We start from the raw sequence: 27,616 nt of genomic DNA, 5'->3' as shown, positions 1-27,616 counted from the left end.
AGCCATGGTCCTGGGAGCCGCCATTTTTTTAACTCTGCCCGTCTTGGCTTTAGCCAACTTCTGATTATGAATCCACCTTGGAGGTGCGCAAAGACGCTCTGCGTACGCCGCGTACGCCAAGCTCGTTGGCGTACGCACGCAATTTCCGAAAAACTACGCTAAAAAAGCGCACGCGAAGTGCAAAACGTGGTTAGCGTTCGGCGCAATCGCAGTGGCGACGACTTTTCGTACGCAGAGCTTTAGCGTGCGCTATTCTAAAACTCTCTATTTGTGCACAAAATAAAGCACGCTCTCATCAAGCTTTTCGCAGACATACTAGTACGTCACTTTCATTATTTTTATTAGGGAGGGACTGTGATGGGGTTGTAGATCGATATTTTGTGCAAAATATAAACATGAACGAGGCCAGCTCCGGCTGAAAGAGCTGGACCAATGACGGGGTTTTTGAGTCCACCATCTTTAATTACGCTACCCTGGCTCGGGTTGTCCGTACTCTCTTTGTTTCAGATATTTGTGGTATCTACAAGTGTCACTTTCTCACACCAGGGTGCGCCACCAATAAAGGAGGAGTTTTTTTGTGACTCACTCGCTTGGATTCCCCGTGAGTATTTTGAGCCCTTTAAATATTCAAAACAAGGTCTTTTAACCTTTTTTCCTCCTTGGACGAGTTACATAACCGCCCAGTATGTCACCCGCTCTCAGTTACGCCGCTTGTCCGAGCTAAATCGGGACCAATTTGCTCGCCGGCTTCACACGGGATCACTGGCAGGCCCCGGATTCTATGTTTCGGCTTCTCTCATTCATCGACTGTTATTCCCATAAATAGTGATTTGTCGGCTTTGAAACTACCTGTTTGAGGACATCGAGAGGCACACTGTCGATCAAAAGTGTGCGATCTCTGTACCTAATTGGATTCAGGGTATATCAGTAATAGCCGTAATGCGATCAATCGCATTACTAAATGTTACTACTCTATTCTTTCACGTTTATTTTCCCTTTGCCGACATTGTTTCAATAACTATCTTTTTTTTTTTTTCGCAACCTAATGCAGCAACACACACTCGCGTATTCCAGTGGTTACATACAGGATCAGCGGCTTCGAAGAGCAAGACATGTATCAACGCCCATGACGTATCGGTGAAAAGCCGCGCGCTTGACCACATGCGCGACCACAGAATCGAAATTTGAGCAGTATATTGGTCTCTGTATTGGAAACTTCGTGTTGCTGTTTTTTCTTTTGTAATATTTCTACATCGGGTCGTCGTCGCTTTGTAGGAGTTCGGTGCTGCATTATTCAAACCTGCGTCGTAAGCGTTGCCCGATGAAACGGAACGGAGGTGATGTTCGCTTGGTTGAACTCGAGTTAACGTTTTGAATAGCATGCAGGCTGGACAGCCTATACGGACCTGTTTGAGGGCATGACGGTGTAGAAAAAAAAAACAGGTGACGTATTGATTGCAAGGCAAGGATCTCCGTGCAGTTTCTTGGGCGACGTAGGTAAGTACGCTAGGTGTGCGCTACAGCTTATCTTCGACGCCGCGTTATCACGGCAGAGGTGGGGCAATCGGCGGAGTACTTCGCCCGTAAATTTGATAACTTGAGAGGAGCTCAAGTTTGGTGGAGAGGTTTAGTTAGAATGACAAATTGATGTCATTATTTGAAATCTTACACAATCAATAATCTCACTGTGCTTCAATGAAACTTGTTTCGCTCTAGGAGTTGAAATGTTGATGTTGCGGCAGGTGGAATGGGCTGTTGTGTATAAACATACGCGGCTTAGGCAATTTGTGCAGGAGGAAAGCTTGTTCAAATTGAGAATAAGAATAATAATAATAAAAAAAAAAAGAGGCGAGATAAGGACGGAGGAATTAGAGCTGAGCGACGCACGCTCTTGGGAAGGATGTGGCCGTAGGAGGCGTTTCCTGTTCGTCGCGCTGACTCAGATTTGCCAGATTTGCAACGGCGGAAGCTGCTGACGTCAACGAGTTGGAAGAACTTTTATCTTGCGTGCTCTTACGACGACCCTCGCGTCTGTAGCAGTACCTGGGCATTACGCGAATGTATATATATATATATATGTATGTATGTATGTGTGTGTGTGTGTGTGTGTGTGTGTGTGTGTGTGTGTGTGTGTGTGTGTGTGTGTGTGTGTGTGTGTGTGTGTGTGTGTGTGTGTGTGTGTGTGTGTGTGTGTGTGTGTGTGTGTGTGTGTGTGTGTGTGTGTGTGTGTGTGTGTGTGTGTGTGTGTGTGTGTGTGTGTGTGTGTGTGTGTGTGTGTGTGTGTGTGTGTGTGTGTGTGTGTGTGTGTGTGTGTGTGTGTGTGTGTGTGTGTGTGTGTGTGTGTGTGTGTGTGTGTGTGTGTGTGTGTGTGTGTGTGTGTGTGTGTGTGTGTGTGTGTGTGTGTGTGTGTACACACACACACAAACAAACACAGACAGACACAGACAGAGAGAGAGAGAAAAACTTCACCCTTGATAAATGGACTCCAAGTAATTTTTAAACACGCCAGACCTTTTTTTTTTTTTTCTTTTGTGTGTGTGTATTTTGCTGTTTAATCAAGGTTTTGTATATGCTGGAACTAGTTTTAGGTTGTTCGACTTTGAAAGGATTGCGGCAGCTCGAGCGTGATGCCGTAATATGTTGGATAAAGTAATTTCAAAATTTCCTTTTGTCGTTTTTTGTGGGGCTTATTGCATCGAACTCCTGTGCATCACGCACCTTTCTGCGCTTGAACTCGTCGTACCTTTCTAAATTGAACACTAAACCACCTTGTTGTTTTGTTGTGCGCAATAATATATATATATATGCAGGGTGTCACAAAAGAAAATTTACACGGTCTTTTTCACCGCAAAAATAAACTAGGCATCGCCGAACGCTCATTCTCCGCCCAAAGATAGAGCTAGAGGTCACAACCAGATGCCAAAGTTTCAGCCCGATCCGATAACTTAATCAAAGATTATAAGTGATTTTCTGAAAATTTCAATGGGAAAATGGAGCTCATTTTTGCCCGTTTTCGGTTTCTGGTGCCATAGAGCCCCATGTGTTTCAAAACTCCGTCGGCCGCCATTTTCCCATTGAAATTTTAAGAAAATCATTTATAACTTTTGATTAAGTTATCGAATCGGGCTCAAACTTTGGCATCTGGTTGTGGCCTCTATCTCTACCTTTGGACAGAGAATGAGCGTTCGGCGATGCCTAGTTTATTTTTGCGGTAAAAAAGACCGTGTACATTTTCTTTTGTGACACCCTGTATATATATATAATATAAAAACAGCAGAAACTTGTCTTTTTTTTTTTTTTGTGCGCGTTTTTTCTTATTACGCGTGGAAAGAAAAAGACAATAGCACATAAAAGAAAAAAAAGGCTGGCAGACAGAAAAGTCTTATCTGTTTTTAAGTAAAAATACCTCGGGGAGCTTCATACCGCGACAGTTTCTGTCGTACCTATATACCTGCGTACCTAATAAAAAAAAAAAAAAAAAAAAAGCGGAACGATACTTTGACAGCGGCAAGGATCTCATTTGTAATCCGCTGCTAGGAACTCGAAATACCGGCTGGAAAAGCGCACGATCGAGTCGCTCAAGGCGATGGGCGCTGTCCCTCAATACGACATGGCGCGCAGCTGCAGGCTTTCAGGAAGTTTGGGGTTCGTACATTGTACCAACTACAGGTGTACGCCGATGAATGACACTCTCGAATGTCTAAATGACATATTTCAGTGTTTGATCGCTCCAGTCAACACTTGCTTAGTTATTTATTGAAATACCTAAGATTTGTTTTGGTAAGGAACACGTACGCATACTACGTGATTTACTAATAGCAGCCTAACGTTACCTATTATAATGTGGAGGAATAGTTTTTTTTTATTACTATTCTGAAGCGCTTACATGATGTCCCTTTCCCTTGTATCTTATTATTTGTATTATTGTGCTTTTTTCACATAAGCATTTATTGCGTAATCTAGCTTTAATTGTCAAAGTTATTTTTATTTCTAGAATTGTGTTCAGATTTCATGAGCGTAGCTGATGCATCCTACCAATTTCTTGAGTTGGCAGTAGCTGGTACCAGAATATGGGAATAACTTGTTCACTTCATCAAATAATCTTTTAGTTGAACATTTAGAGGAAAGAAAAAAAAAAGACACAAATCAGTCAATAACAGATCGTATCATAAGTAAATGGCTACTAATAAGAGCGGAAAAACTTCGGGGGACAGGCCTGGACAATGCATTCAAGTTTTTTTTTTTTTTTTTTTTTTTTTTTTTTTTTTTTTACGTTTTAGTTGCCAGTTTCTGCACGTTCTTTTAAATTGTGTTGCTTCGTTTCACGGTTCGAAGGAAACCGCGTGAAATCCACGAGCGCCTAGGCGCAGCCACACACCTGCACGGTACCGCGCTGTTTTCAGCGGTGACATCAAAGCTCCGACCTCGACAAATGCATCACGTAAAATGACAAATAAAACAAAAATAATGTACGTTGTGGCGCCCTTGTTCCTCTCGTAATTATCAACGCTCAAGGCACTCGCGAATGGGACCGTATAAAACAGAAAGAAACGAAAAACAATCAAGAAAAGAGTGTCTGGCACCGCCACGCCTCCTCATCCTTTTAATACCGGTTTCGTCTCCCTGGCGAGCGGTGGCGCTAGCTCTGCGAGCAGTTGTATTTTGGGAATCGTCCGTGGTCGTTCGTCGCGAAGAAGTGGGCGTTGGTGCTGCGATTCCCTTCGTCCTGACTCAAAACTCGGTTAGAAAAAAAGAAAGAAAGAAGAGGCCCCTCTTGGTCTACTCGTTGACGAAACTCGACGGTACGGAGCAAAGCGGTCGGTGCAAAGACGATTGGTTCTAGCGCCGCGCACGACTGGATCGTCACGTTCCACAACATCGAACGCAGGAACGCCGCTGCAGCAGCTGTAGATGTCTGAGGAACGGCTTAACGCTGTCCTCACGCGATTGTCTGGGCTAAAAGTTGCTCGGGATCATCTCGGTAAGCTCGAACGGACTCTCGTTCTTTTAATTCTCGATCGCCGACCGCAAATTTCGTGGTACCGCCGCCGCGCCCTCCGAAGGCGCCTCTCGATGTCGTCTGCTTTGATCGACCTCGACGCTGTGGTGCTCGGTTACAAGTTTGGTTGTAAACGCGCGTTCGTTTTTATGACGACTCCAAAGCTCGATTTTTAACGGTTCGTGCTTTAGGTGTGATTTTCGAATAACAATCTCTTAAGAGTCTTGCTGGAAAGACGCGTTTATTTTAGCCGCGGCGCCCGCGCTGCGGGGGTTGATGGGGGGAGAAATAGACGTGTTTTGCCAGGATCTTTTTTTGGTCTTCGTTGTCGCTTTCCGAGTGCTCTTGTTGTCGCTTTTTGTTGTTTTCTGCCGGCGCGCAGTGCGCTAGTCAGCTGCTTGGCATCTGTTGCAGACGACCAGTGCGGCGCGACTTGGAAAGGGACTCGCGTTCGGTTAACTGTCGTAACTAGCAGCAGGTGTCGGGAAGGTGTTCTTTCGGACTCGCTAGCGCTTCGGGGCGGCTAGGGATCGCGACATTTTTCGTGGACTTTGGTCAATTCGGAGATTGAGCTATATATTGTTTTAAAGCTTTTTATTTGGTTCGTGGGGTGCCGATAACGCGTACAGCCTTTTAAGGTCCGGGGGCTCGTGTTTATGACTGGGTGCGCGATTTCTGTTTTGTTTCGACGTGTTGCGCCAGTTTTGGCAACTTTATCCCTCTTTTTTTTTATGAAGAAAAACAAACAAATTTTGGTTTCTAAAAGAAAATATTTGGTCCTTGCTCAATTTAGTTCTGCTAATCAGTTCACCTCCATAGCTTTGCATTGGATCATGTAGAAAGGACAAACTTGAAGCTAATTTCGGTTGTATCTCCACCTCTTTATTGCAAATCTGGCAGCACCCATATATAGTTCAGCATATATAAATATATCCACCACTTCAGAGTAACAACTCTTTTGCCTCTGAAGTTTTATATATCTAAAATTGCAGGAAACCGTTTTCTAGAGTGGTTTGTGACAGAGCAAAACGATATGGCCTGGACTTCCTCTGTATCTGAGCTCAGAAAGTTTAATTTTTTAATTGTAGCTATCATTGCACCTGTTATGCACTAAGCACCAAAATGGCAGCACCCACAAGGGAATCGAGGAATGGAGTGTCCATACCCTAAGCATAGCTTATCTAGTGGCTTTATGGTCGGTGACAGGCTCTCAGTAGATGCTCCACCTCTAGCACAAGCTCGCCGCCTTTTGCCATGCTCTGGCTGTGTGTGCAACTCGTGCATGTTATGCAGAGCACAAGCTCATCTGCTTCCTTTGCAGGGGTTGTGGTGATGTCAGATTGCCAAGCTCTGATTGGCTCGAATTGAAGGATAGTGGGCACACCTCGAAGCAAGCTGCCTTGAGGTCTACCCACTATCCTTCAATCAGAGCTCAACATTCTGACATCACCACAACCCCTGCAAGCAAAAGAAGCAAACAAACCTGTGCTCCGCATTGAAGGCACAAGGCACGCGCTGGTGGCAGAACATCTACTGGGCTCTTAAAGGGACTGTGCAACAATATTCGGTTGGATTGTTTTTTACTTTACAAGAGCTTATTGGCACCACCAGGACCCGAATATACTTTTATGCAATGCCATTGACGAGATACTTTTTGTTGAGGTGTAATTTCAAAGGATAAAAACAAGTGTTTTCTTTCAATCTCTTCTTCTCAAGACTCGATGTCGTTGCTCAGATGTCGCAGTATTGGCATAATACCCTGAGTAATGATCTTTCAATGTGGCTCATAGACTGAACCAGTGCATTGCGTGAGCACTGGAATTGGGCTCGTGATAACCAATAGCTAGACAAGCATTCGGGTAGTAGCTCGTGTCCAGTCGCTTCAATGGTGACAATAGCCAAACTCTAACAATTGCTTGAAATTACATGTGTCACCAGACCACGTGCCCGCTTCATCCGACTGCGATCCAAGGGGGTGAATGATGTTAGTTTTTCTTGAATTTTATTTCGGACTATGATTCCGGGGGGGCGTGCTTCATAAGTTATAAACGTCAAAGATTTATGGAAGCATTTGCGTAAAGTACAAGAAATAGTTGCTCCGCCGCTTTAACCTGTCACCGACTATAGTTTAGCGAAGCCCTAACACTCCACAAACTGGAATTGTGTCCCGTTCATGAAATTGGGGTATCTGCGCTATCTGGGGACATACTGCTCAGCAGGGCTAGGCAAAGATACTCCAAAAAGTATTTGGGAATACAAATACTGAGATGCATTTGACTTTTATGCAACAGGATATTCCTGAGATACTTCTGCAAAACCGACGAAAAAGTATTCCGGGATACAGATACGGATACATATAGAAATACATTTGTTCCCGAACGGTGCTAGGTAGGGAGGGTATAGTTCGTGGCAAATATGAATGGTAATTTACGCTCGTGCTCCTTTTCTGTAATTTTATTCTGTTCCCCTTACCTCAAACTCTTTATTTATCATTAATGCCACTAAAGAAAACATGTCACCCCCGTTGAACCACATAGTTACAGAACGGTAAAATCTATGTACCATGCTTGACAAAAGGCGTCTGCCCAGAATGAACCCTGCTTTGCCGTGAGGCAGCATCTCAAACTCTCATATTATAAGCTTCTGAGTCACCCATAGTGTAGGGAGATTGGACAACAGGACCGTGCTTTTACTTCCCTCAACTCCTTTAGAGCATTCTCTCTGCTAAATTTGAGAGGGTGGAGGGCTTCGTAAGTGGAGCTGATTCTGTTATTCTTACCCGTAACCTTTTTTAAACCACAGTTTTTTTTAAAATGTTGCTGACTGAGATGGATCATGTTACAGGGCGAGTTCAAATTATAAATTACGAAGTAACGTGCACCAAAACAGATGTTTTAATCTTTTAAATTATCTTAAACAGGACAAAAAATGTAACGAGATACCCAAGTCTGGCAAAGTATCACAATACAAGCAGGACATCTTAAGTGTATTTCACTACTTAGACACAAATACATTTCTCGAATGTATCTCAATAGAGAAATACAGATACTCAAAAGTATCTCTAAGATACTATTGTGATACATTTGTATTGTGATACTTTCCAGCCCTGCTGCTCAGCTACACATCACAGTGATCACAGACTCCGGTCAGGTGGGAGGCCAAACAAACAAAAACGTTTGACTGGTCGGCTTGCTATGTCATGCATCCTGTGCAGTCTTCTGCTCATTACAAAAGAAAGTACCTAATCGATTACAATTGCTATTACTCTTGGTCAAAAAGCATTAAATAAGGTTATTCAATTACTTTAGAGGAAAAGTTATTCACAGTTACTTCAAAAAGTAACCGTTACATTGTCCAATTACCTCAGGTTTTCAAAACGGCGTATCTTCCTGCAAATTCCAAGAAACAAACCCTTTTGCACTGTCCATTACTGGATTAGAATCGTCGGATTACAAACTACGCTCATCCGCTAAATCCACCATTTTTATTAGACTGTCCTCCTATGGGAGACCAATTGTTTGGGTGGATTCCTTAGGATAGGTAAGGTCATGGAAACAAAAGGGTGCCATTAGGAAGGTGAGGTAAAAATAGTAATGGTTAGGAGTTATTTTGAATTACTCTCGTGCCTACTACCCAATAAAGGTGACCAAGCAATGACAAAACTACTTCAAAAACTAATCGATTAATCATGATAGTTAAACCCCGAGACTGGGAAGGAAACTTGAAGATATATTAGAAGATTTGGAAGAATGGTGACAGACAAGCGTCTGAAACTTGGCTAACAAAATTTATTTCATGCAGATCTTTTATACTTCTCTCCCGAAATCGTCCACAACGTAAAAAAAAAGAGTACCATACAAGTGTGATACAAAATTACTCCATAAAAAGTAATCAACTACAGGTAATTTGATCACTTGTAACGACAGAGTACCTAAAATTAATCTAGAAAGTAATCGGTTACAAGTAATTTGATTACTAGCAATGACAGAGTACTGTACGAGCGTGGCACAAAATTACTCCAAAAAGTAATCGGTTTCAGGTAATTTGATCACTTGCAACGACAGAGTACCATATAAGCATGGCACAAAATTACTCCAAAAAGTAATTGGTTTCAGGTAATTTGATCACTCACAACAACAAAGTACCGAATAAGCATGGCACAAAATGACTCCAAAAAGTTTTAGGTTACAGGTAATTCAATCACTCGCAACGACAGAGTACTGTACGAACATGGTACAAAATTACTCCAAAAAGTAATCGGTTTCAGGTAATTTGATCACTTGCAACGACAGTATTATACAAGCATGGCACAAAATTACTCCAAAAAGCAATTGGTTTCAGGTAATTTTTTCACTCACAACAACAGAGTACCGTATAAGTGTGGCACAAAATGACTCCAAAAAGGTTTAGGTTACAGGTAATTCAATCACTCGCAACGACAGAGTACTGTACGAGCGTGGCACAAAATTACCCCAAAAGTAATCGGTTACAGGTAATTCGATCACTCGCAAAAGCGGAGTACCTCATGAGTGTGGCACATAATTACTCCAAAAAGTAATTGGTTACGCATAATTTGATCACTCACAATGACAGAGTACTGTATAAGCATTACACAAAATGACTCAAAAAAGTAATCAGCTACAGGTAATTGAATCACTCGCAACGACAGAGTACTGTACGAGTGTGGCACAAAATTACTTTAAAAAGTGATTGGTTTCAGGTAATTTGATTATTCGCAACAACAGAGTACCGTAAAGTGTGGCACAAAATGACTCCAAAAAGATTTAGGTTACAGGTAATTTAATCATTCGCAATGACAGAGTACTGTACGAGTGTGGCACAAAATTACTCCAAAAAGTAATTGGTTACACATAATTTGATCACTCGCAACGACAGAGTACCGTATAAGCATGACACAAAATGACTCAAAAAAAGTAATCAGCTACAGGTAATTGAATCACTCGCAACGACAGATTACTGTACAAGTGTGGCACAAAATTACTTTAAAAAGTAATTGGTTTGAGGTTACTTGATCACTCGCAACAACAGAGTACCATAAAGTGTGGCTCAAAATGACTCCCAAAAAGTTTTAGGTTACAGGTAATTCAATCACTCGCAACGACAGAGTACTGTAAGAGTGTTGCACAAAATTACTTCAAAAAGTAATTGGTTACACATAATTTAATCACTCGCAACGACAGAGTACCGTATAACTGTGACACAAAATGGGCTCAAAAAAAGTAATCTGCTACAGGTAATTGAATCACTCGCAACGACAGATTACTGTACAAGTGTGGCACAAAATTACTTTAAAAAGTGATTGGTTTCAGGTTATTTGATCACTCGCAACAACAGAGTAGTACTATATAAGCGTGGCACAAACGGGCTCTAAAAAGTAATTTGTTACAGGTAATTCGATCATTCGCAACGACAGAGTACTGTATGAGTGTGGTCCGGTGCAGGCAGTGTGACGACCATGTCGGTTCCGGACCTGGCTGCCTTGGTGGAGCGGCTGGAGCAGGTGGCCTTCCGGCTGGAGCACTGCGAGGGCGGCCAGCTGGGCAGGGGAGGTGGCGGTTCCCCCGCAGCGCGCATGCTCATGCGTGGCACCTCGGTCGAGCTGGTGTCTGCCTCGGTGCAGGGCTTTGAGGCCCTGCTCAAGGGGCCCTTTCAGGCATACCTGGCCCTCAGCAGGACCATCGGGGCAGAGGTGCACACCCATGTGAGTCTACTGCGCCCTCCACTCGCTTTTGAGACTCATTTTGGATCGGCGGTTATTGGAGCTGTCTTATGTCTAAGCTGTTTGTGTCCATGAGCTGAGCTTGTAGAGGTAGGAAGCTTCTGGAAACGACATGATGCCACCAGAGGTGAAGCCAGAAGTGTGGAGGGACACGCCCCCAGCGATGGCCAAAACCAAGAGACGCTATTGGACGAAAAGGGGAGCAGCTGTTTTGGTCACTCTCGGGGCCCAGTTCTGGCTTTGCCTCTGGTGGCGTCGTGTCGCTTCCAGAATCTTCCTACCTCGAGGGCTAAGCTGTTTCTGTTCAGGGGTGCTGTCGCACACATTCTTTGTGCACCGAGAAAACTTAAAGGGGCTCTGCAGTCCTATTTAAGCGTCTACCTTTCTTGCAGTTTCCATGTCTCTTGTGGTTCGGGCAACCCAACGGGCACGGAGAGAGTAACTAAATATCAGTGCGTCATAATTCAACCGGACGACGCAGAAACCTTCTCCTCCTACAGGGGCACCCCATAATGTCGAACGCGCATGGCATGTGACAAAATCGTGACGTTGTTGGTCCTGGTCAGCCGAGGAGAAAAAGCTGCCTGGTTCCTGGGCAGCTCTCTCTCTCCTCGGCCTCACTTCCTTTTCCCGTCTTCCCCTCCCTCCCCACATTCCTCAGTCTGCGGGCGCGGGTAAAGGGGGGACAGAGGACCAAGGACGCCATGAAGGAGGTTATTTTTTGCTTGTTTTTGTAATTTCAATATGCCTCTAACTTTTAAAATAAAGCGAATTTTGAGAAAAGAAGTTCACTAAGTTACTACGTTCAGTGCACTTAGGTTCAGTGCAAATTAAAAAGCAGCAAAAGTCATTGCAGAACCCCTTTAAGAGAAGAGAAAAAAGAAAACGAAATGGGACAAACTCATTAACATCTCAAAAGTTACTTTAGGCAGACTTGATGTTGGTGTCGGCGTTGAGATATTGTTGTTGTGTTTGCCACATTTCTCGTTTCCTCTTGTCTCGGGGTTTTCTCAGTATGGCCGTGCATCGGCTCGCCTGCACATGCTAATCCTCATTTCAGTGATTCTTCGCTTTCATATGCTTTAAGGGGGAATTTAGTTATCTTGCTGTTGTGAAATTTGTTCCACTTAGCAACAGGCGTGAACGGAAAAGGGGGCACATTCCTTGCACTGCTTAATCTGAGTAAAGAATGAAACATGGCACTTCAGCCACAATTTGTTACTTTTCTTTTCTGTTAAAAACCAAAAACTGAAGTTGTTGAAGTGCAAATTAACTCTGTTCTCATTTGTCTAAGAAAAGCTTTTCTGGTCTACATTAGTTTTTATCGAGGGCACATCTATTGCATTGTGCAGTTGATTGTACCATGCATGCATAATTGTGTATCTGCTCTCAGTGTGGCAATGAAAAATGCGAACTACTCTAATCGAGTTCGCTGTATGTTATGCACCAGCCAAGTGTATAGCCAAAGCATCTCCGTCAAAGTTTTATTAGGACAGCTGATACTTCAGAATGTGCTAGCTCACTTTTCCGCCTGGCTGTGCATTGTTGGATGCTTTTCGGTGATCTACAAAACTGGTGTTCAAACCTTGCAGGCGACTATGGTAGAGAAGGCACTGCAGCTTCAGAGGCAGTTTTTGGGAGTCGTGGCGAAGGCACGCCAGCCTGACAAGGTAGGTCGACTGGGAAAGACCTAGGTAAAGTGCAGATGTGAGTAACAGCATGTCTCATCTTTCCTCAGCATGGCTTGATTTCGTTGCTGAAGCCAACGTCCGACGAGATTCAAGCCATTCAGGTATGGTTCCAGCTAGGGATTTTTTTCGCCTATTCTCATTCACAGTCAAACGCGTTTATAACAAACTCTTTCGGACACTCATATTAATTAAATATATCAAATAGCTTGTCGGAACTCCCGCTTAGCAAATTTGAATTCCGGGAGTTCGAAATACAATGCTTTGAGTAAGCACTTGTGTGTAAGTACTTCGATGAATTGCGAAAAAAAAAAAAAAGTTTAATACAAGAAAACATAACTAATAATGCAATAGAGAACCGTAGAGAAGCACGCCATGTGCATCATGCGACTGGAAACAGCAAAGCTCTCGTTGCGCATCTGTGCACTTGCATGCGTAGTAAACTCCAACAAGAACGAGATTCATGCTGAAGCTGGTGGAAAATGCTGTTCGTAAAGAGGTCGAGTCGGCCATCCATGCATTGTAATCTCAAGTCGGGGCCTCGGGCACCGGCGAAAGTCATTCCATTGGCTCCAAAACCATCCTTCATTGGCGCAGTGGACCGTGCTAGAGCCTTTTTATTTCTTTTAAAATAGGACAGGTGTTTGCGCTTTTGCGAGGGCTGTTTTTTGTTTCAGAGTTTGACGTAGCCAATAGGTTGTTCGTTATAGAAGTACATTTTACATGCATTTCCGTTCAAACTATTTGGGTATCCGGGTTCGTTATAAATAGGTGCAAAGAAAAAATTGCATAAGCTTTCGGGGGGATGGGTATCCATCGTTCCGGATGTTTTCATATTTTTTTTTTGTCGTAGCTCAAGCAAACTTGCGCCAACTTTCTTTTGCGGCAACAGACTTACCGCGAGAAGAACCGCACAAGCAAGTTCTTCAATCATCTGTCTGCCATCAGCGAGTCTATCCCAGCCCTGGGATGGGTGACTATCGTGAGTAGCTTGAATTTAGCATCTCGACTTTAATCGAGATATTTATTTCTCTCTGCTTCGTCCAATCATTTGTGGGTGTTACCTTTTCCACTACAGTATGTTTTCTCTGCTTTTGTTTTTATGCTGTCGGCCATAGTCTCCAGCCCCTGCGCCCTTTGTGAAGGAGATGAGCGACGCCTGCCAGTTTTATACCAACAGGATTCTCATGGACTACAAGGAAAAGTATGTAACCTTGACATTTGGCACATGCATTGAATTGTGGTTGCTTAGCCTTTTATATCGGGTAATTGCAGTGTAAAGAACTGGATCTAGCCAATAAACTAGAATCCTTGAACTGCAAATTCTCGTTGTTATAAAAATAAAAGCTGCTGATGGCAGCGGCTTTTATTGTTTTTTTCTAGTTAAAGTTTTGCTAGCAATTTGTTTATTTCTTGATTGGCTTTTAACAAATGATTCTTTGATAATTTTCATTTATTTTAAATTGGCTTTAAAGGAGCACTGGCACCCCCAAGGTTTTTTGTTTGTTTTTGTCTAAAACTATGCAAGTTGTAGTATAGATACAAAAAAAAATACTGGAATGCCAAAAAAAATTTTATAATGTGCGCGCGCGCCTTTTTATTTTTGGCATTTTTCTCTCCCCCTTCTCACCTCCTCGCTTCTTTTTATTTGTGATGTAATCGATTATGAAATTCAGAAGCTTTCCAAGTGACATTTCTATAATATAACGGCATTCGCAAAACATGTTTTTTAACACAATTCTGAACACACTATGGTCCTTCTTTTTGAAATACTGAAAATCTCAGTCCGGAGTGATGTTGCCTCCTGGTTTTTTATCATTCCTCGGAAAACAAGGCGGCATCGCGGCGCTCGGCACATGTAGCACTGATGATGATCGGTGAGTCGGGAAATCGGACTAAGTTCTCTTTTCAGGCACCCGACGACCTCTCAGACTTCAAAAAGGAAATGGTCAAACGGTCAAAATAACAGGGCTTGGTGTCTGTGTACCATAGTTTCAGTTGCGACTCCGCCGAGGCAGCCTTTCACGCAGAACCGGTGCGACGTGGTCTCTCACGTCGCTCACAAAAGTCTACTGTGCCTTCTCTTCGACCTCACATTTGAGATGGCTAAAAGGGCCCTAAAATAACTTTGAATTCGAAAGTGAAGCGTCGTCTGCTTGCAGCGATAGGTGGCACTCACGGAGGAGAGATGCGGGGGAACACGACACTTCGGGTCGCAGTGGTTCTGAGGTGGGAGAGAAACTCGAATTGCAGCCTTGCAGGACCACTCAATCTTTGACGTCATTGCACTGGCACGGATCGCGCGGGAACTCTAAATCCGGCTTCTAGAAATTTTTTCTTACCTCTCAAATACTGAGTTTCCAAGTTCCAAATTTTGAAGGTAATGTCCAGGCATCATTTTCAATCGTTTCAGATAACAAAAAGAAATATGACTTAGACCTGTCAGTGCCCTTTCAAGTCTGCAGTGCTAATGTGGGAGGATTTTAATATTTCCTTTTAAAAAACCCCAGCTTAAAACTTCTTGCAGGATTGCACGCGCCATACGAGATTGTGAATATTGTGCTACTCCATGACTGTAGGGTGATGAAAACTGAGTCACTTGTGTTGTGTCTCTAGAGCTGATGTACTTATTGGCACGATACTCATTCAGCACCATGCTCAACCTCATTTCATGTAAGCTTGATTGCTGTGATTGTGCAGCTTAGCGTTATAACGATTGGAAGGCCGACAGTATGAGCATTGTCTTATACTAGCTGAGACATGGGAGTGCCAGAGGTGGAGCAGACGATGTTGCCTGTTGTAGCAGATGGGAAGATTTGGGAAGATTCTCTTCGACCACTTGACCATGTATTATGGTGGGCAGGGTGAAGAAAAAATAATTAATAAAGGAAAAAAAAATCGAATTTGTTTGATTCATATCAGTATAGTTTGATTTAAATCAGGATAATTTGATTTAAATCACTCCAGCTAGAAAATAATTATTCTTTACCATTAGATGTATTTATCAACATAGCAGATTGATTGACCAATTTGTCCAATCACTGATAACAATGCAGAAGAAAGAATTACTGTAAAGTACTGTTTAATTAGCAACCCTTTACTGATGTAATCCCCACCACACTGAAAACAAAAGCAGCTTAGTAATAAGCATATATATTTATAGACAACAAACGTTGCACATTTCCGAAGGAGATAGTCTTAATATGAAATAAGCGTGGGGAGTGACATAAAAACACCGCTCGCCACGCATACCGTCAAATCTCACACTGTCCCTACCATTTGCAGACCAAAGCTGTAGAAGTCGTGGATGCAGATTTTGTTGGAGAGAAGTGTGTGCTGTCCCGTGACTAACCAGGGACAATCCCTGCTCAGGGACAAGACCCACGTGGACTGGGCCCGCTCGTGGCTAACCGTGTTGTCGGAGCTGCAAGCCTTTGTCAAGGAGCACCACCTCACTGGCCTGGTGTGGAACCCCAAGGTCAGCTCCGTCGCCCCTTGGAACCATTAACTTACAAAAATTCTTTTATCGGACGGAGTACTTCTCAGAAGTAGTGAAAACTGAGCCTTAACTTAAGATGCCAGTCGAGGAATGGCACCATTGTACCCATTTGGATCGGCAAAACATCTGCAAGGAACGGTATTGGTAATTTATTTTGGTTTCATTTCTGACCGGGGTGGCCCTTTAAAGGGGGCGGGGCGGTGCAGTGATTTTTGTACTTTGTGTAAATACCATTCAGAAGGAATCCCTGACGTTTATATAACCTATGAAATGTGTATTGACTTTTCTCCTTGGTGCGATGGTAGTTGCAAAAAAAATGATGAAAGAAAAACAAACAGCGTTTGTTTTTCTTTCAACTAGCGGCCTTGTGATCTGGGGCCGATTGTATGCCACCAGTGTTCACCATAGCCACGTGCAGGGTTTGGCAAAGCACAGTACCTGCGCCGAGTTCCACATGCTGTTAGAATTCGGCTGTTGTTGTCATTGAGGCGAAAGGGCGAGCGACTACCCGAATGCTCGTCGAGCTATTGATTTGTTGCGAGCTCAAATCGAGTGCTCGCGCGATGCTCGGGTTCAATCCACGAGTTGCATTCAAATATCATTACTGGGAGTCTGTATATCGTCAGCAAGGTACACTGAGGCCTCCAAACTATGTCATGAAGTTTCACGAAGGAGATATTGAAAGAAAATGCTCGCTTTTATTCTCCAAATTACTCCGCAACAAAGGGGTTTCTTGGCCAATGGCGTTTCGTCCCATTAGTACCAGTAAGCTGGTGTAAAGTGAAAAACATTCCAATTGAATGTCGTCACACCGCCCCATTAAACCCCTTATCTCCTGCTTCAATTTATCTTTCCTTTGTCGTGGGAGCCCGCATAGTCTGATCTGCGAGTCGTCAACGTACGGAGCACGATGCAGACGGCGCGGACGTGCGACTGCCATTTTTGTTTGTATTTCTTCTGCATTTTAAAGGCTGTCATCAGGACTACTAACGTAATGGAAAGTGGTCATTTAGGTCGTCAACTCAAACGACAATACTCATTAACATCTCGTCTCTGTGAAATGCGAAGAGTGCCGAAGTCGCATTTGCGCTACCTGTGCCCTGCAGTGCACATGATGAAAACAACGTCCGCAGGAAAGCGTGGAAATTCTGTCAATTTCGCTCTTCAACAAAGATTGGGAGACCCAGAGTCATTCAGTCACCCGTCGAGCACACGTTCAGTACCGACCTTGAAATGGCGGCCATCTTTCCCCAGGGCTGTGACGTGACTGCCGTAGCGGGGGCAGGGTCCCTGCCACCGTCGGTGGGTGGGGGCCCCCCTCCCCCTCCCCCTCCTCCCCCTGCGGACTTTGCCAACCAGGTGCCTCCCGAAGACCCCAGGGCCGCCCTCTTCAGGGACCTCAACAAGGGAGAGGGCATCAGCAAGGGTGAGTTAGCGTCGCCGGCCGCTAGAGCTGTCACTCCCACCCTACGGCCACCAGATAAGTCGTGCTTAAAGCGACAATTGCACGGGGGAGAAGCCTGCGGATGGATGTGTGTGACATCATCAATGAATGCAGCTCCCTCGTCAAGCCAGCGGCAGTACTGCACCGGCAAAATTTCTCATCTACCGCACAAACCGACGTCGCTGCACCTCGAAGGCAAACCGGCCTTACGCCGTCTAAATGCACATGTCAGATTCTTGTGGACGAAGTGCAGGTGGGAGGAATATCGGCATTAGCGGTCGTATTTTTGTAGTTTTTACTCTCGACCCCGTCGCAAACGATTTCGCCGGTTTCTGCACGTGGCACTGAAGGTTTTTATGGTAAAATATTCTTAAAATCAAGCTGATACGCCACCAAACGGGGGTTGTTTGTACTGTCCGAGCATTCCCTCTGCCCTTCGCTGCAGAGCCGACATCACCGCGCTGTGTCGCAGAAGTGTGACAGTCGAGTCACACAATGCGCGGTCCGGAGAAAAATTTCGGGGATTTCTTTCTCGCGTGAATATTGCGGATGCCTTAAACACGTGGTTTCGAATAGGATGGCCATAAACAACGTTTTTAGTCGCCTTTGAAGGTTTTCGAGCACCCGTCAAAAAGGTACTATTTTGGTGGCCTTCGTTATAGGTCGATTCCAGGGGCAAGCGCAGATTTTTCGAAACCGCGAAGGCATTTGAACTGGCTAGCTGAGAATGCTGTCCAGCCACCAAGAATTCATTGTACACATTTAGTGTGCGTTGGCAGGTGCCCCATCCTTGTCTGAACTTTGCCCTATCAATTCATGCACGAAACAAGGTCTGCAATTGTTATAGTCGCCGAGAAGGTTGTGAACCTGCAGCATAGACGCTGTGCCGCGAGTGCGAGCTTTCTGCCTCTGGTGACGCTCCGTCGCACGTGCAGCCAAGGTCTGGCGAAAGGCAACGAGCATGCGGTGGAGGCGGAGCTTCTAACAGATTGCTGTCGTCGACTAAGCGACGCCCAGTCTCGCTCGTCTGTTGTTGGAACTCGAGCAGAACATGTTCTGGTTGGGTGAAAACAATGTTGATTTGCCCTTAGCCAGGCCGTGGCTTGGATCTGCACGCATTCAATTATGTCAATGGACACGTGAAGTCGGTGCTTGTTTACGCCTGCTCTGACGCTCGGAGTTAAATTCCCCGAGCGCAGGAACTAAACGGAGCGTGTCGTGCAAGAGCGTCATACGTTGAAGCTATGGACGAGTCGCATGGCCACCTCCGACTGCGCGGTTACGATGCGAACACAGAATGTCGTGAGTATCGGGGCTGTATACGTAATGAGTTTGGCCATTCATTGGGAAGTATAGGAGGCGAATGAGGAGGGTGCCATTGGCCGAAAGTGGGCCGGGCATGTTCCAGGGTGCATTAACAAATTAGAATGTGATTGACCAGAAGCCGCGAATAATACCCTGACAGTGGTGCGCCGGAGTAACTCTCGGTGACTGGAAATATGGTGCACGTGGTGTTTCGACCACGGCGCATAATCCATCTGCTGTCCGGGCAGTCGGACTCCATCCGACTAAAATAGAGTTTGAGCGCCACGTCTGTTTCTTTCATCTTTATGCATGATCATGATCGAAACATGACATGTATCTTATTTTCAACCATGAAGAGTGCACACTCATTATAAGTGTTTCTCGCTTTTGGCTGGTCCAGCCCTCTTGTATGCGTCTGGTGCGTGCCCTGACTCTGCCCGCTTTTCCCATTGACCAAACTCTCTCTATGTACGGCTCTGGTGAGTATGGGTGGCAGAAGCGGAAATTAAATTCCAGAAATAAACGAATTAATGCGTCCCATACCCGCATTGACGGCAGAGTGTAAAGTGAAAAAGTGGGTGATGCCATAAACTGTCTTCGAATGTTTTAATGCCCCGAAAGGCTCGGAGACTCTCTTTGAGCACGAAAGCACATAGGTATAGTTGCCGTGAACAATCGATTTATTGCCCATGCATCTTGGCCACATTTCAAAGAAAGAAAACATTCTTCTACTCGCTTGTTGATTCAGAAAAAAAGGTCAAACTTGTTAGAGATGTCTCGTGGTTCTGTCCTGCAGTGTTTGAGCAAGACCTCTCGACATGCCATCGACGCGCCACCAATCAGTAGACAACACGCTAATTTGTTTAACTGCAGTACGCACGAACGGTCATTTTCCGAAATGCTAATTAATGTTTTGGCTTTCTATCGAATCATCTTCGCTCACTGGAATAGGCATTCTTCGACTGAAAAAGGGCAGCTTTTTGTCTGTCCCATTGTCTCAGCAACATTTCTGTCAGTGCAGCCATCTTGTTTGTGGAACTGATACAAAATGCAAAGAAGCCACTCGTGCTCCGAGAAAAGCCCGGTGCATGAAGAGCGTACTTGAGTGCCAGCCTTCAATGGTGCTTTGTTTACTATAATATACTGAAAGATAGCCCACCTAAAATTAATTGCAAATCGGGTGAACCTAAGGGGTAGGCTAACTTTCGGTGTGCCATAAAAAATAAAGTTGAAAGACATGCTAGTTTTAGGTTTTGTGACCCTCAAAACTTGTGATAGCAGGAAGAGGCGATCAACCAAAGACGACTGCCCTTCCCAGTCAGCAATGTTTGCTTATCTTCCGCCATGGTCGAGTAACACCGTTCTTGCCGAGGTCACCGTTGACCAGGGCCCTGCAATTACTGGAAGTAAGCTATCTTTCGCTGTTTCTTAAAAAAAGGAAATCGTGCCAAAAGTAGGGTTGGGCTATCTTTTGGGGGGTGGGGCATCTCTCAGGATAATATGGCAGTGAACGAAATGCCAAACCCTCGTGCTCTAGAGCTGACATAGTGTGCCCAATTCATGGCTTGCACTGATATCTAATCAGTGCAGTCATTGTTGTGGCTACTGCTAAGCGTGTAACTTCTGAAGCACAGATTTCGCACCACCAAGTTTGTTTTTCTCGGCAAGTAAAATTTGAATTGACCACAAGCACAATGCAAGGACGTCCTGCAAGCCACGTAGAGCTCTGCTGCTCCTCCCTGTTACGAACTTCACTCATCACCAGTCAGTGGTGCCATGTTTTTAGACCTCCAGACACGCGTCTCATTGCTGCTTGTCTCTTTCTGCTCATGTGCAGGCCTGAAGAAAGTGAGTGCCGAGCAGATGACCCACAAGAACCCGACACTGCGTTCCCAGGGGGCGGTGAAGCCGGGAGGGGCTCCTCAGCCCTTCAGGGCTGGGGGCCATCCGGGTGGTGCCTCTCAGGAAGTCTTGAAGCCCCCCAAGCTGGAGCTCGAGGGAAAGAAGTGGTGTGTGGTGAGTGTCCTAGGCCCTGGCAGCTGCTCCGGCGTTCCGACTGGTTGTGTTGCTGAGAGAATTTGAAGAATACTGAAAGCATCAGGAAATAAAGATGTGATAGAAATATGCATATACCGTAAAATCCTGAGAGATAGCTTGCCTAACATCAAGTGCAAATTGGGTGAAAATATGGAGTGGGATAACTTTTGGTGTACGATCGAGAAAAATTGCCATTTTTAGGTTGTGTCCCTTCCAAGCTTGTTACGGTGGCGAGGCGCAACGAAGCAAAGACGACTGTACTTCGCAGTCAGCAATGTTCGCTTATATTCCGCCATAGCTAACTAGCCGCATTTACGCCGAGCCATCATTGATTCCAACACTACTGTTATTAGGAGTGGGCTATCTTTCGATGTTCAAAAAAATGTAGAAAATCAAGCCAAGAGTTAAAGGGGGGGGGGGGGGGGCTATCTTTAGGGGGAGGGCGTCTGTCAGGATTTTACAGTAATGCCTTTTCGTTACAGTGGTGATGCAGTGTTCTTGAAGAGGGAGTGCTGACGCAGAATTTGAGGCGTGCATACTGACAGAAACTGAAAATGGTTTGCTTCAGTTTAAGGGTAGCTGACTTTATAGTGCAGTAGGATTGTTTCTGTTGTCATGATTGCTGCATCGTGTAAAATCTTTTGCTAAATTATCCAAGCACCAGGCCACTGCTGCGACTGTAGTTATGTGCACCACACATGCTGGGGTCTGCAGCAGTAGTTGTTCTGTAGCAAAAAATTAAAACAAATTCCATTCTGCTCATGCGTTCAATGTCTTATTTGCGTGTTCTAGTTTGACTCTTTTGTACACATAAGTTGTGTGCGGTGCGTGTGCATACCTGCGTTTCCACCATTCTCCTTGGTGCTTGGGTAATTTAGCAAAAGGTCTGTTTGGTCATCACCTCCTCTTTGGTATGCGCACTATATTCCTGCCCTAGTTTTACTCCAGTTCAATAATTTGTTTCACCTAGCCAACGCTTCACGCCAACAAAGCCAATCGAGCAGCAATGTGACCTTCCTTGTCTTTCTGTGCGTCAATTAAGCATATTGAATGTGTCGATCATGACCTTGCACTTTTAGGATTTAAGCCTTTCACTGTGTTCCGACTTGTGCAGTGAGGTAATACTGTTCTGGCTACAGTGGCACTTAGGATTGGGATGGTTGTGGCTGTAGAATACAATTTGCTCATGGTAGGTTCATCTACCTAACACACCTAAAGCATTAGCGAGTTTGGTCGATCGCCGCGATTGGCCAGTGCCAAAGTCGGGCTCGGCGCTGTCGAGCTGCGCCGGTCAGCAATCTCGGCGACTTTCACGCTGAGTGAACAACTTGTATACTTTTTCACTGACATACCAAATTAACACTGAAGTCAGGGGGGATGTCACACAACAAATGCAACAAGCAGCTTTTTGGTGCATGAATATCTCAATACAAAAGAAGCTGCTTCAGCAACAATCAATCAATATAAAACAAAAAACTTTTAGCCTTTCCACTCTGGTGAAGAAGGGAGACCAGCGAAGCTGTACTATATGGTGGGAATGAAGTAATGGCTGGCTGCAAGTCGGCAAGCCCAAGTAGAAAGTCTGGAAAGGTTTCCGCCATCTATGAGCAACGGCGACAATCAGCCAACCGGCAAGCCGGTTGTCTGTTTGCCGCCGTCGCTCACAGATGGTGGTAGCTGTCCAGAGTTCGTTGTCATCATTTGTTTGCAGGACGGATACGATACTAAGGAAACTAGCCCTTCACAGCTCCGCTGTAAAATATATTCTGCCATAGCCGAAGTGTAATCATGTGCGAATAGTAGATTTTGAGTTTGATGCGAATTTGAAGCAAATAGCGGTTTTGGCCGAATATTTTCGAATCGAATATTGAATAGTTCCTTTGCTTAAACGAAAACTCAGTTGAACTTATCAAAGTTGTTGCCAAGCTTCCACTTATCCATTTCTAAGCCAAATTAATTTTAATCCAATTACATTTATTGACTGTGGCCTCTGAAAGTCCAATGCCTACATTGAGATGCCCTGGTATATACACAGTCAAGGGGATTTATAAATGTTCTTGCTACTATATGCAAATATTTTTTCTTTAGTAGTGTATGATTAACACAGGTTGTCAGGGCATATCTGCATATACTCATGCATGCCAGTTAACTTAATTTTACTGCAATGTAGATATCAACATTCACAAAGTTTCCATTTTTTTTTAGATACACCAGGCGCGCACATGCACCATCCCGCTTTGGAAATGAGGTTTCCTTTAAGCATGCGGCTGCAATATTTGTACTTTTCCAAGGGTTGATTGCGACGGGTTATGCCCGCTGAGCGAGCTTCTTACCGAGGATTGGTGCACCGTGGAAAAGCTACACTTGCGGAAGCAAGTTCTGTGGCTGTTGCTTTTCTGCATTGCAACGGTGCTCTGTAAGAAGCGCACTCAATGGGGCTAACCTGCTGCGATGAAGACTTAAAAAAATAGAAATATTGTAGTTTATCTCGAAGCGAATATTGAATTGCATATTATTGGAAAGTGCTATTTCTAAATTCAAATATTTGCACAACACTACTAAAGTGGGCATCCGGAAATATCTCTATTTGTTATTGTGGGTTTGTGCGGCTCTACATTGCTCACATTATTTATACTGAAATTATGATTGTCTGATAGGTTGCCGATGCCCGTGGTCATGTCAAATTGACGATTTTGATGCCATTCAAACTTGCTTACTTGGCCAAACGTCCCTATGTAGAATTATAGCAAATATGAAACGTATGTAGTAACCAATGTTTCCAGTGCATCTCGGGCGCCATTACGAAGTAGCTAATGAAGTGCTTGAACTTTGGCTTTGTTGTCAGTAACATTCCTCAATAGCAATGCATGAACTAGGGGGAAAAAACTTTGGGCCATTATATTACATCTAGGCTCTGTTTCGATACTACACAATGGCAACATCTCTACTTCCGAGCAGCGACCCCCAGAATATCTGTGTATGCTTTGTTTCTTTTGGAGGTTGGACAGCTGCGTCTCAAACATTTTGTTGTTAAAGATCGCAATTAAACGGAGTGTGTGTTCTGTGCGCGACTTCCAGGACTACCAGGTGAACAACGAGCAAATTGTGCTGGACCAGACTCAGATGAACCAGTCTGTCTGCATCTACAAGTGCGTCAACTCTGTCATCGTGGTCAAGGGCAAGGTTAACTCCATCGTCATTGGCAAGTTCCTTTTAGACAGTTTTAGACGTAATCTGTCTTGTAATAGAGTAATTGTGACTGCAACCAGGAAAATGGGAGAGTATATACAATAACCTTTTATTCACTTCACTAGGGAATAAGAAAGGGGTTCCATAAATATCATGTGGCTAGCACAGAAAGTCTTTTGGATCATAAAGTCGTGCGAGAGTGTTCCGTAATCGACGTACGTGCAACATAGCCACCTTTCTTTTTGCCTTCAGATTATGCACGTTGAGTAAACTCATCAATGTTCCATTGCTCCATGCATAGGCTTAGCAGAGTTTGCATTTCCTTTACTTACTGTCATCTTTGTGCCGTTTACAAGTAGCCCAAAGGCACCAGTAAAACAAAACAACAATGCGCACGCTTCACCTTGCAGATTAACACTGCAAGCAAAAAGTAAGACGCGAGCATGGAAGAAACACGAAGCCAGGTTTAGACGCGCTGCTTCAGATTTGCACGCGACACCAAGTTGGGCAACAAGGTGGTTAGGTATCGGATGCTAACCGGCGTGAGTAAACTGCTATACTCCGTTGCACCTTACAACGAACTGCAGAGAACGCCACGCGTGCTCGCATGATTGGATTGGCTCGGATTGCCAATACCATTCGCCGCGGTTCGTTGTAAGGCGAAACAAAGAACTCGCCGCATTCCGCGCCTTAACTGCGCGCTTGTTTCGTCGCAGACTCGTGCAAGAAGACCTCCGTTGTTTTTGAGGACATTGTGTCCGTGGTGGAGTTTATCAACTGCCAGAGCGTGAAGGCCCAGTCCCTGGGAAGGGTGCCCACCATTGCGGTGGACAAGACAGACGGGGCCCACATCTACCTTTCGGAGAAGTCGCTCGACGTCGAGGTGGTCACCTCCAAGTCATCCGAGGTGAACGTCTCCGTCCCGGCGGGCAGCAACGGAGACTACGTGAGTACCGGTGGCACTGATGGAGTTCCAATGTGAACAAATCATTTCCTGCTCTGTAGTCTGTTGAAGGTCGAGCCTCTCCAACAAATCTCTCTGCTTGCCACGATTGGTGGTTTCCTTCTCTTGAGCATTCGATCTGCTAAAGTGAAAAGGGCGCTGGGCTTTGTGGGAGGGGTCTGCAACTGAGTAACTGGAGTAAGGTGGTCAGTTGTGCGAGTTGGTACTGACTAAACACTGTTAACGTTGCGTGAAAAAAGTCGGGAACAGAGGAGAGAAAGACATAGATGACAGGCAAGTGCGCAACTGGCATGTAGACAAAAGAAGAGCCCTATGCTAGTAAGGTTGAGCGTGCACTCGTCTGTCGTCTACGTCTTTCCCTCCTCTGTTCCCGTCTTTTTGTGGGGAGATGCGGCTAGAAAAACAACAATATTTTGCAAAGAAATGCGATTGTGGGTTTTATGGTGTTTTGTTAATTTTAAATATTTATATTTGATGTGTAAACATAATTAGTGCCGGTTCTGACCGCGAAATTGGTCAAATACGCATTTGAAGATCTCCAGGCAACCCAGAGCGGCATGAATTTAAGCCATTTTTCTCTGCGTGGTTCTGTTCTTTGAATTGTGATGTCGCCAGCCATCACGTTTACATTGACAAGTGGGCATAGCCATCTCTCCCTTGCAGTCTTCTGTAGCTTCAATTACTTGCAGAAATTTATTGACGATAAATTATTTTCCGCACCGCAAAAGAGTATTGCTGCACATCTGTGGTAACATTCAAATACATTTTTCTTTTTATGTAATTTTGGGGCGTCTTCACAGTTTGTGCGCAAGAATTTCTGCTCTCAATATTGTTCCATCACAATCAAATTTGGCACGCATATACGTTAGAGTATGTAGAATGCAACTATCTAGGTGAAACATTTAAGAAACGTTTGTTAGCCCCCTGAAATGGCAGTTTTGCTATTTTCGATTATTTTACAATGAAAAAGGTTCCGCACACATTTTTTTGTTGTTCATTTCTCTCAGCAAGAGCTAATCAGTTAATTTTACTAGGCTTTCTTAAGTGTGTTGCCATGTGCTTGAGAACATGTTTTTTTCTGCGTGTGCATTTCATCGAGAACCTAAAAAATAAGCTATATCGAATCTAATACCAGATTTATAAAGAAAAGGTTAAGCACCATAAACTGTGAAAATTTAATTTCAATATCGTAAATATTAAAGAAAACATTTTTCCCCTGGTGCATGTCCCCTTAACTTCGACCATGTTTAAATCGAGTAAGCCGTCAATGAACTGATCAACTTGATGGCACCCCTGCAAACTCACTCACACTGCTGTGCCGTTGTCTCCATGGTATGTCGACTTTGAGAGACGAAATAGAGTGACTGCGTACAAATTTGTGAGATGACATCGAGTAACTCCATGAGATGATATCAAGCAACTCTGAGTGTTGAGATTATATAGAACAACTCCGGGGGAGTTTCCAAAATGCTGACCTTTGACGGTGCCATATGTGCTTTAAAGGGCAACTCCGATCAATATTTTTTAATTTGGGGTTACGACTTTTTTCAGCTAAGGCAGTGTCTCTGAATTGAAAGGTTTTTTTTTTTTTTGGGGGGGGGGGGGGGTATATTGTGTTTAGTTTTATAAATGTCACGGCTCAAAGTTTTGTTTCGGGAGTCTACGGCAAAACTAAAACTATCTGCTAGAGGGACGGCAACACTGATCATCAGCCCTACGGCCGCGACATGACGTCACACTAGTGCTGTGGTACGCGGTACAACCAATCAACTGCAACTTCACCGCGATGTAATGTCACAAGGGTGCTGCGCCAGTGTTCCTTGACTAAAAGCTAACCCAATTGCCGCCCGCTAAAGAGCAGCTGGTCGCTTCTTTAAAATCAATTTTAGTGGAGTATGCGGCTTCACTGTGACATAATATTTCAGCTGTGATCATATTTCGTGACACTAAAGCTAACCAGTCAGTTATTTTGATTTTGTTTTTGACCGCAGTTGCCTTTTAACAAAAAGTTTGCTATTCTCCACTGTCATACTCCAAAAAATTAAAAACTAAATTGTCAGAAATTTTTTTGGAAGCAAAAGACACAACCTTTAATGGAACCGAAAACTCGCGCCGTCTCCAGTGTCCCTTTTAAATTTATGCCATCTTGCTTTTTTTGCGATTCCAGCGGGAGATTCCGGTTCCGGAACAGTACAAGTCGATTTGGAACGGCAAGAGCCTGACGACGAGCGTCATTGAGAAGGCGTAACTTCCGGAGATGCCTTCTTTTTCTTTTTCTCTCGGCGTCCCAGATCTACGCTCTTCCGCCTACGCGATCCGGGCATTTGGAAAAAAAGTGGTTTGTTCTGACGGCGAGACGCAGAGACCATAACCCCAACCCCTCTTCGCGGAACGAGCCTGCCGTTTCGACCGACCGAGCCGCAAGGCGATCTTTGCATTGCGTACTACGAGCAAAGTTTTTACCGAACAGACCCGTCTTTCTCTATTTATATATGCAGGTCTCCCTTTTCTTTTCTTTTTTTTTACTTCCTCACCTTTAGACGAGGATGGTAGATTTTTTTTGCTGTCTGTTGTGCTATTTTTTTTTTTTACTAGTCAAAATGGTGGGAAATGTCTGAAGCAGTACTTGGATAACATGTGGCTCTAAACCGAGGTGGAGAGAGAAAGAGCTCTTGAAGAGCTTGTGCGGATGATTTGTGTGGATCTTTTGCGACGGATTGCTCAATAAAATTTCGGAAGGGTGTTTACAAA

At 44.4% G+C, this 27,616-nt stretch overlaps 1 protein-coding gene across 5 annotated transcripts; it reads left to right on the top strand.

Moving 5' to 3' along the window:
• The first annotated feature begins 510 nt into the window (after positions 1-510).
• LOC8042903 (adenylyl cyclase-associated protein 1) lies at positions 511-27,616 on the top strand. 5 transcript variants are annotated; one of them, XM_029970718.4, is made up of 12 exons: positions 511-601; positions 10,462-10,721; positions 12,332-12,409; positions 12,478-12,531; positions 13,320-13,409; positions 13,546-13,631; positions 15,800-15,905; positions 17,181-17,352; positions 20,513-20,691; positions 23,791-23,914; positions 24,618-24,847; positions 27,033-27,616. In XM_029970718.4, exons 2-12 carry the CDS (start codon positions 10,476-10,478, stop codon positions 27,111-27,113), a joined length of 1,446 nt encoding a protein of 481 aa, XP_029826578.1. In that variant the 5' UTR covers positions 511-601; positions 10,462-10,475; the 3' UTR covers positions 27,114-27,616. The 5 variants fall into 5 exon arrangements, with proteins under 5 accessions (XP_029826578.1, XP_029826580.1, XP_040361246.1 ...); XM_029970720.4 differs by having other exon boundaries at positions 542-601; positions 10,466-10,721; XM_040505312.2 differs by lacking the exon at positions 511-601 and adding an exon at positions 1,481-1,497.

Source organism: Ixodes scapularis, unplaced genomic scaffold, assembly GCF_016920785.2.
Source record: "Ixodes scapularis isolate PalLabHiFi unplaced genomic scaffold, ASM1692078v2 PGA_scaffold7__128_contigs__length_106722199, whole genome shotgun sequence".
NCBI classification, from domain to species: domain Eukaryota; kingdom Metazoa; phylum Arthropoda; class Arachnida; order Ixodida; family Ixodidae; genus Ixodes; species Ixodes scapularis.
Note: the sequence above shows the minus strand (reverse complement) of the source record. Positions and strands in the feature narration are given on the sequence as shown.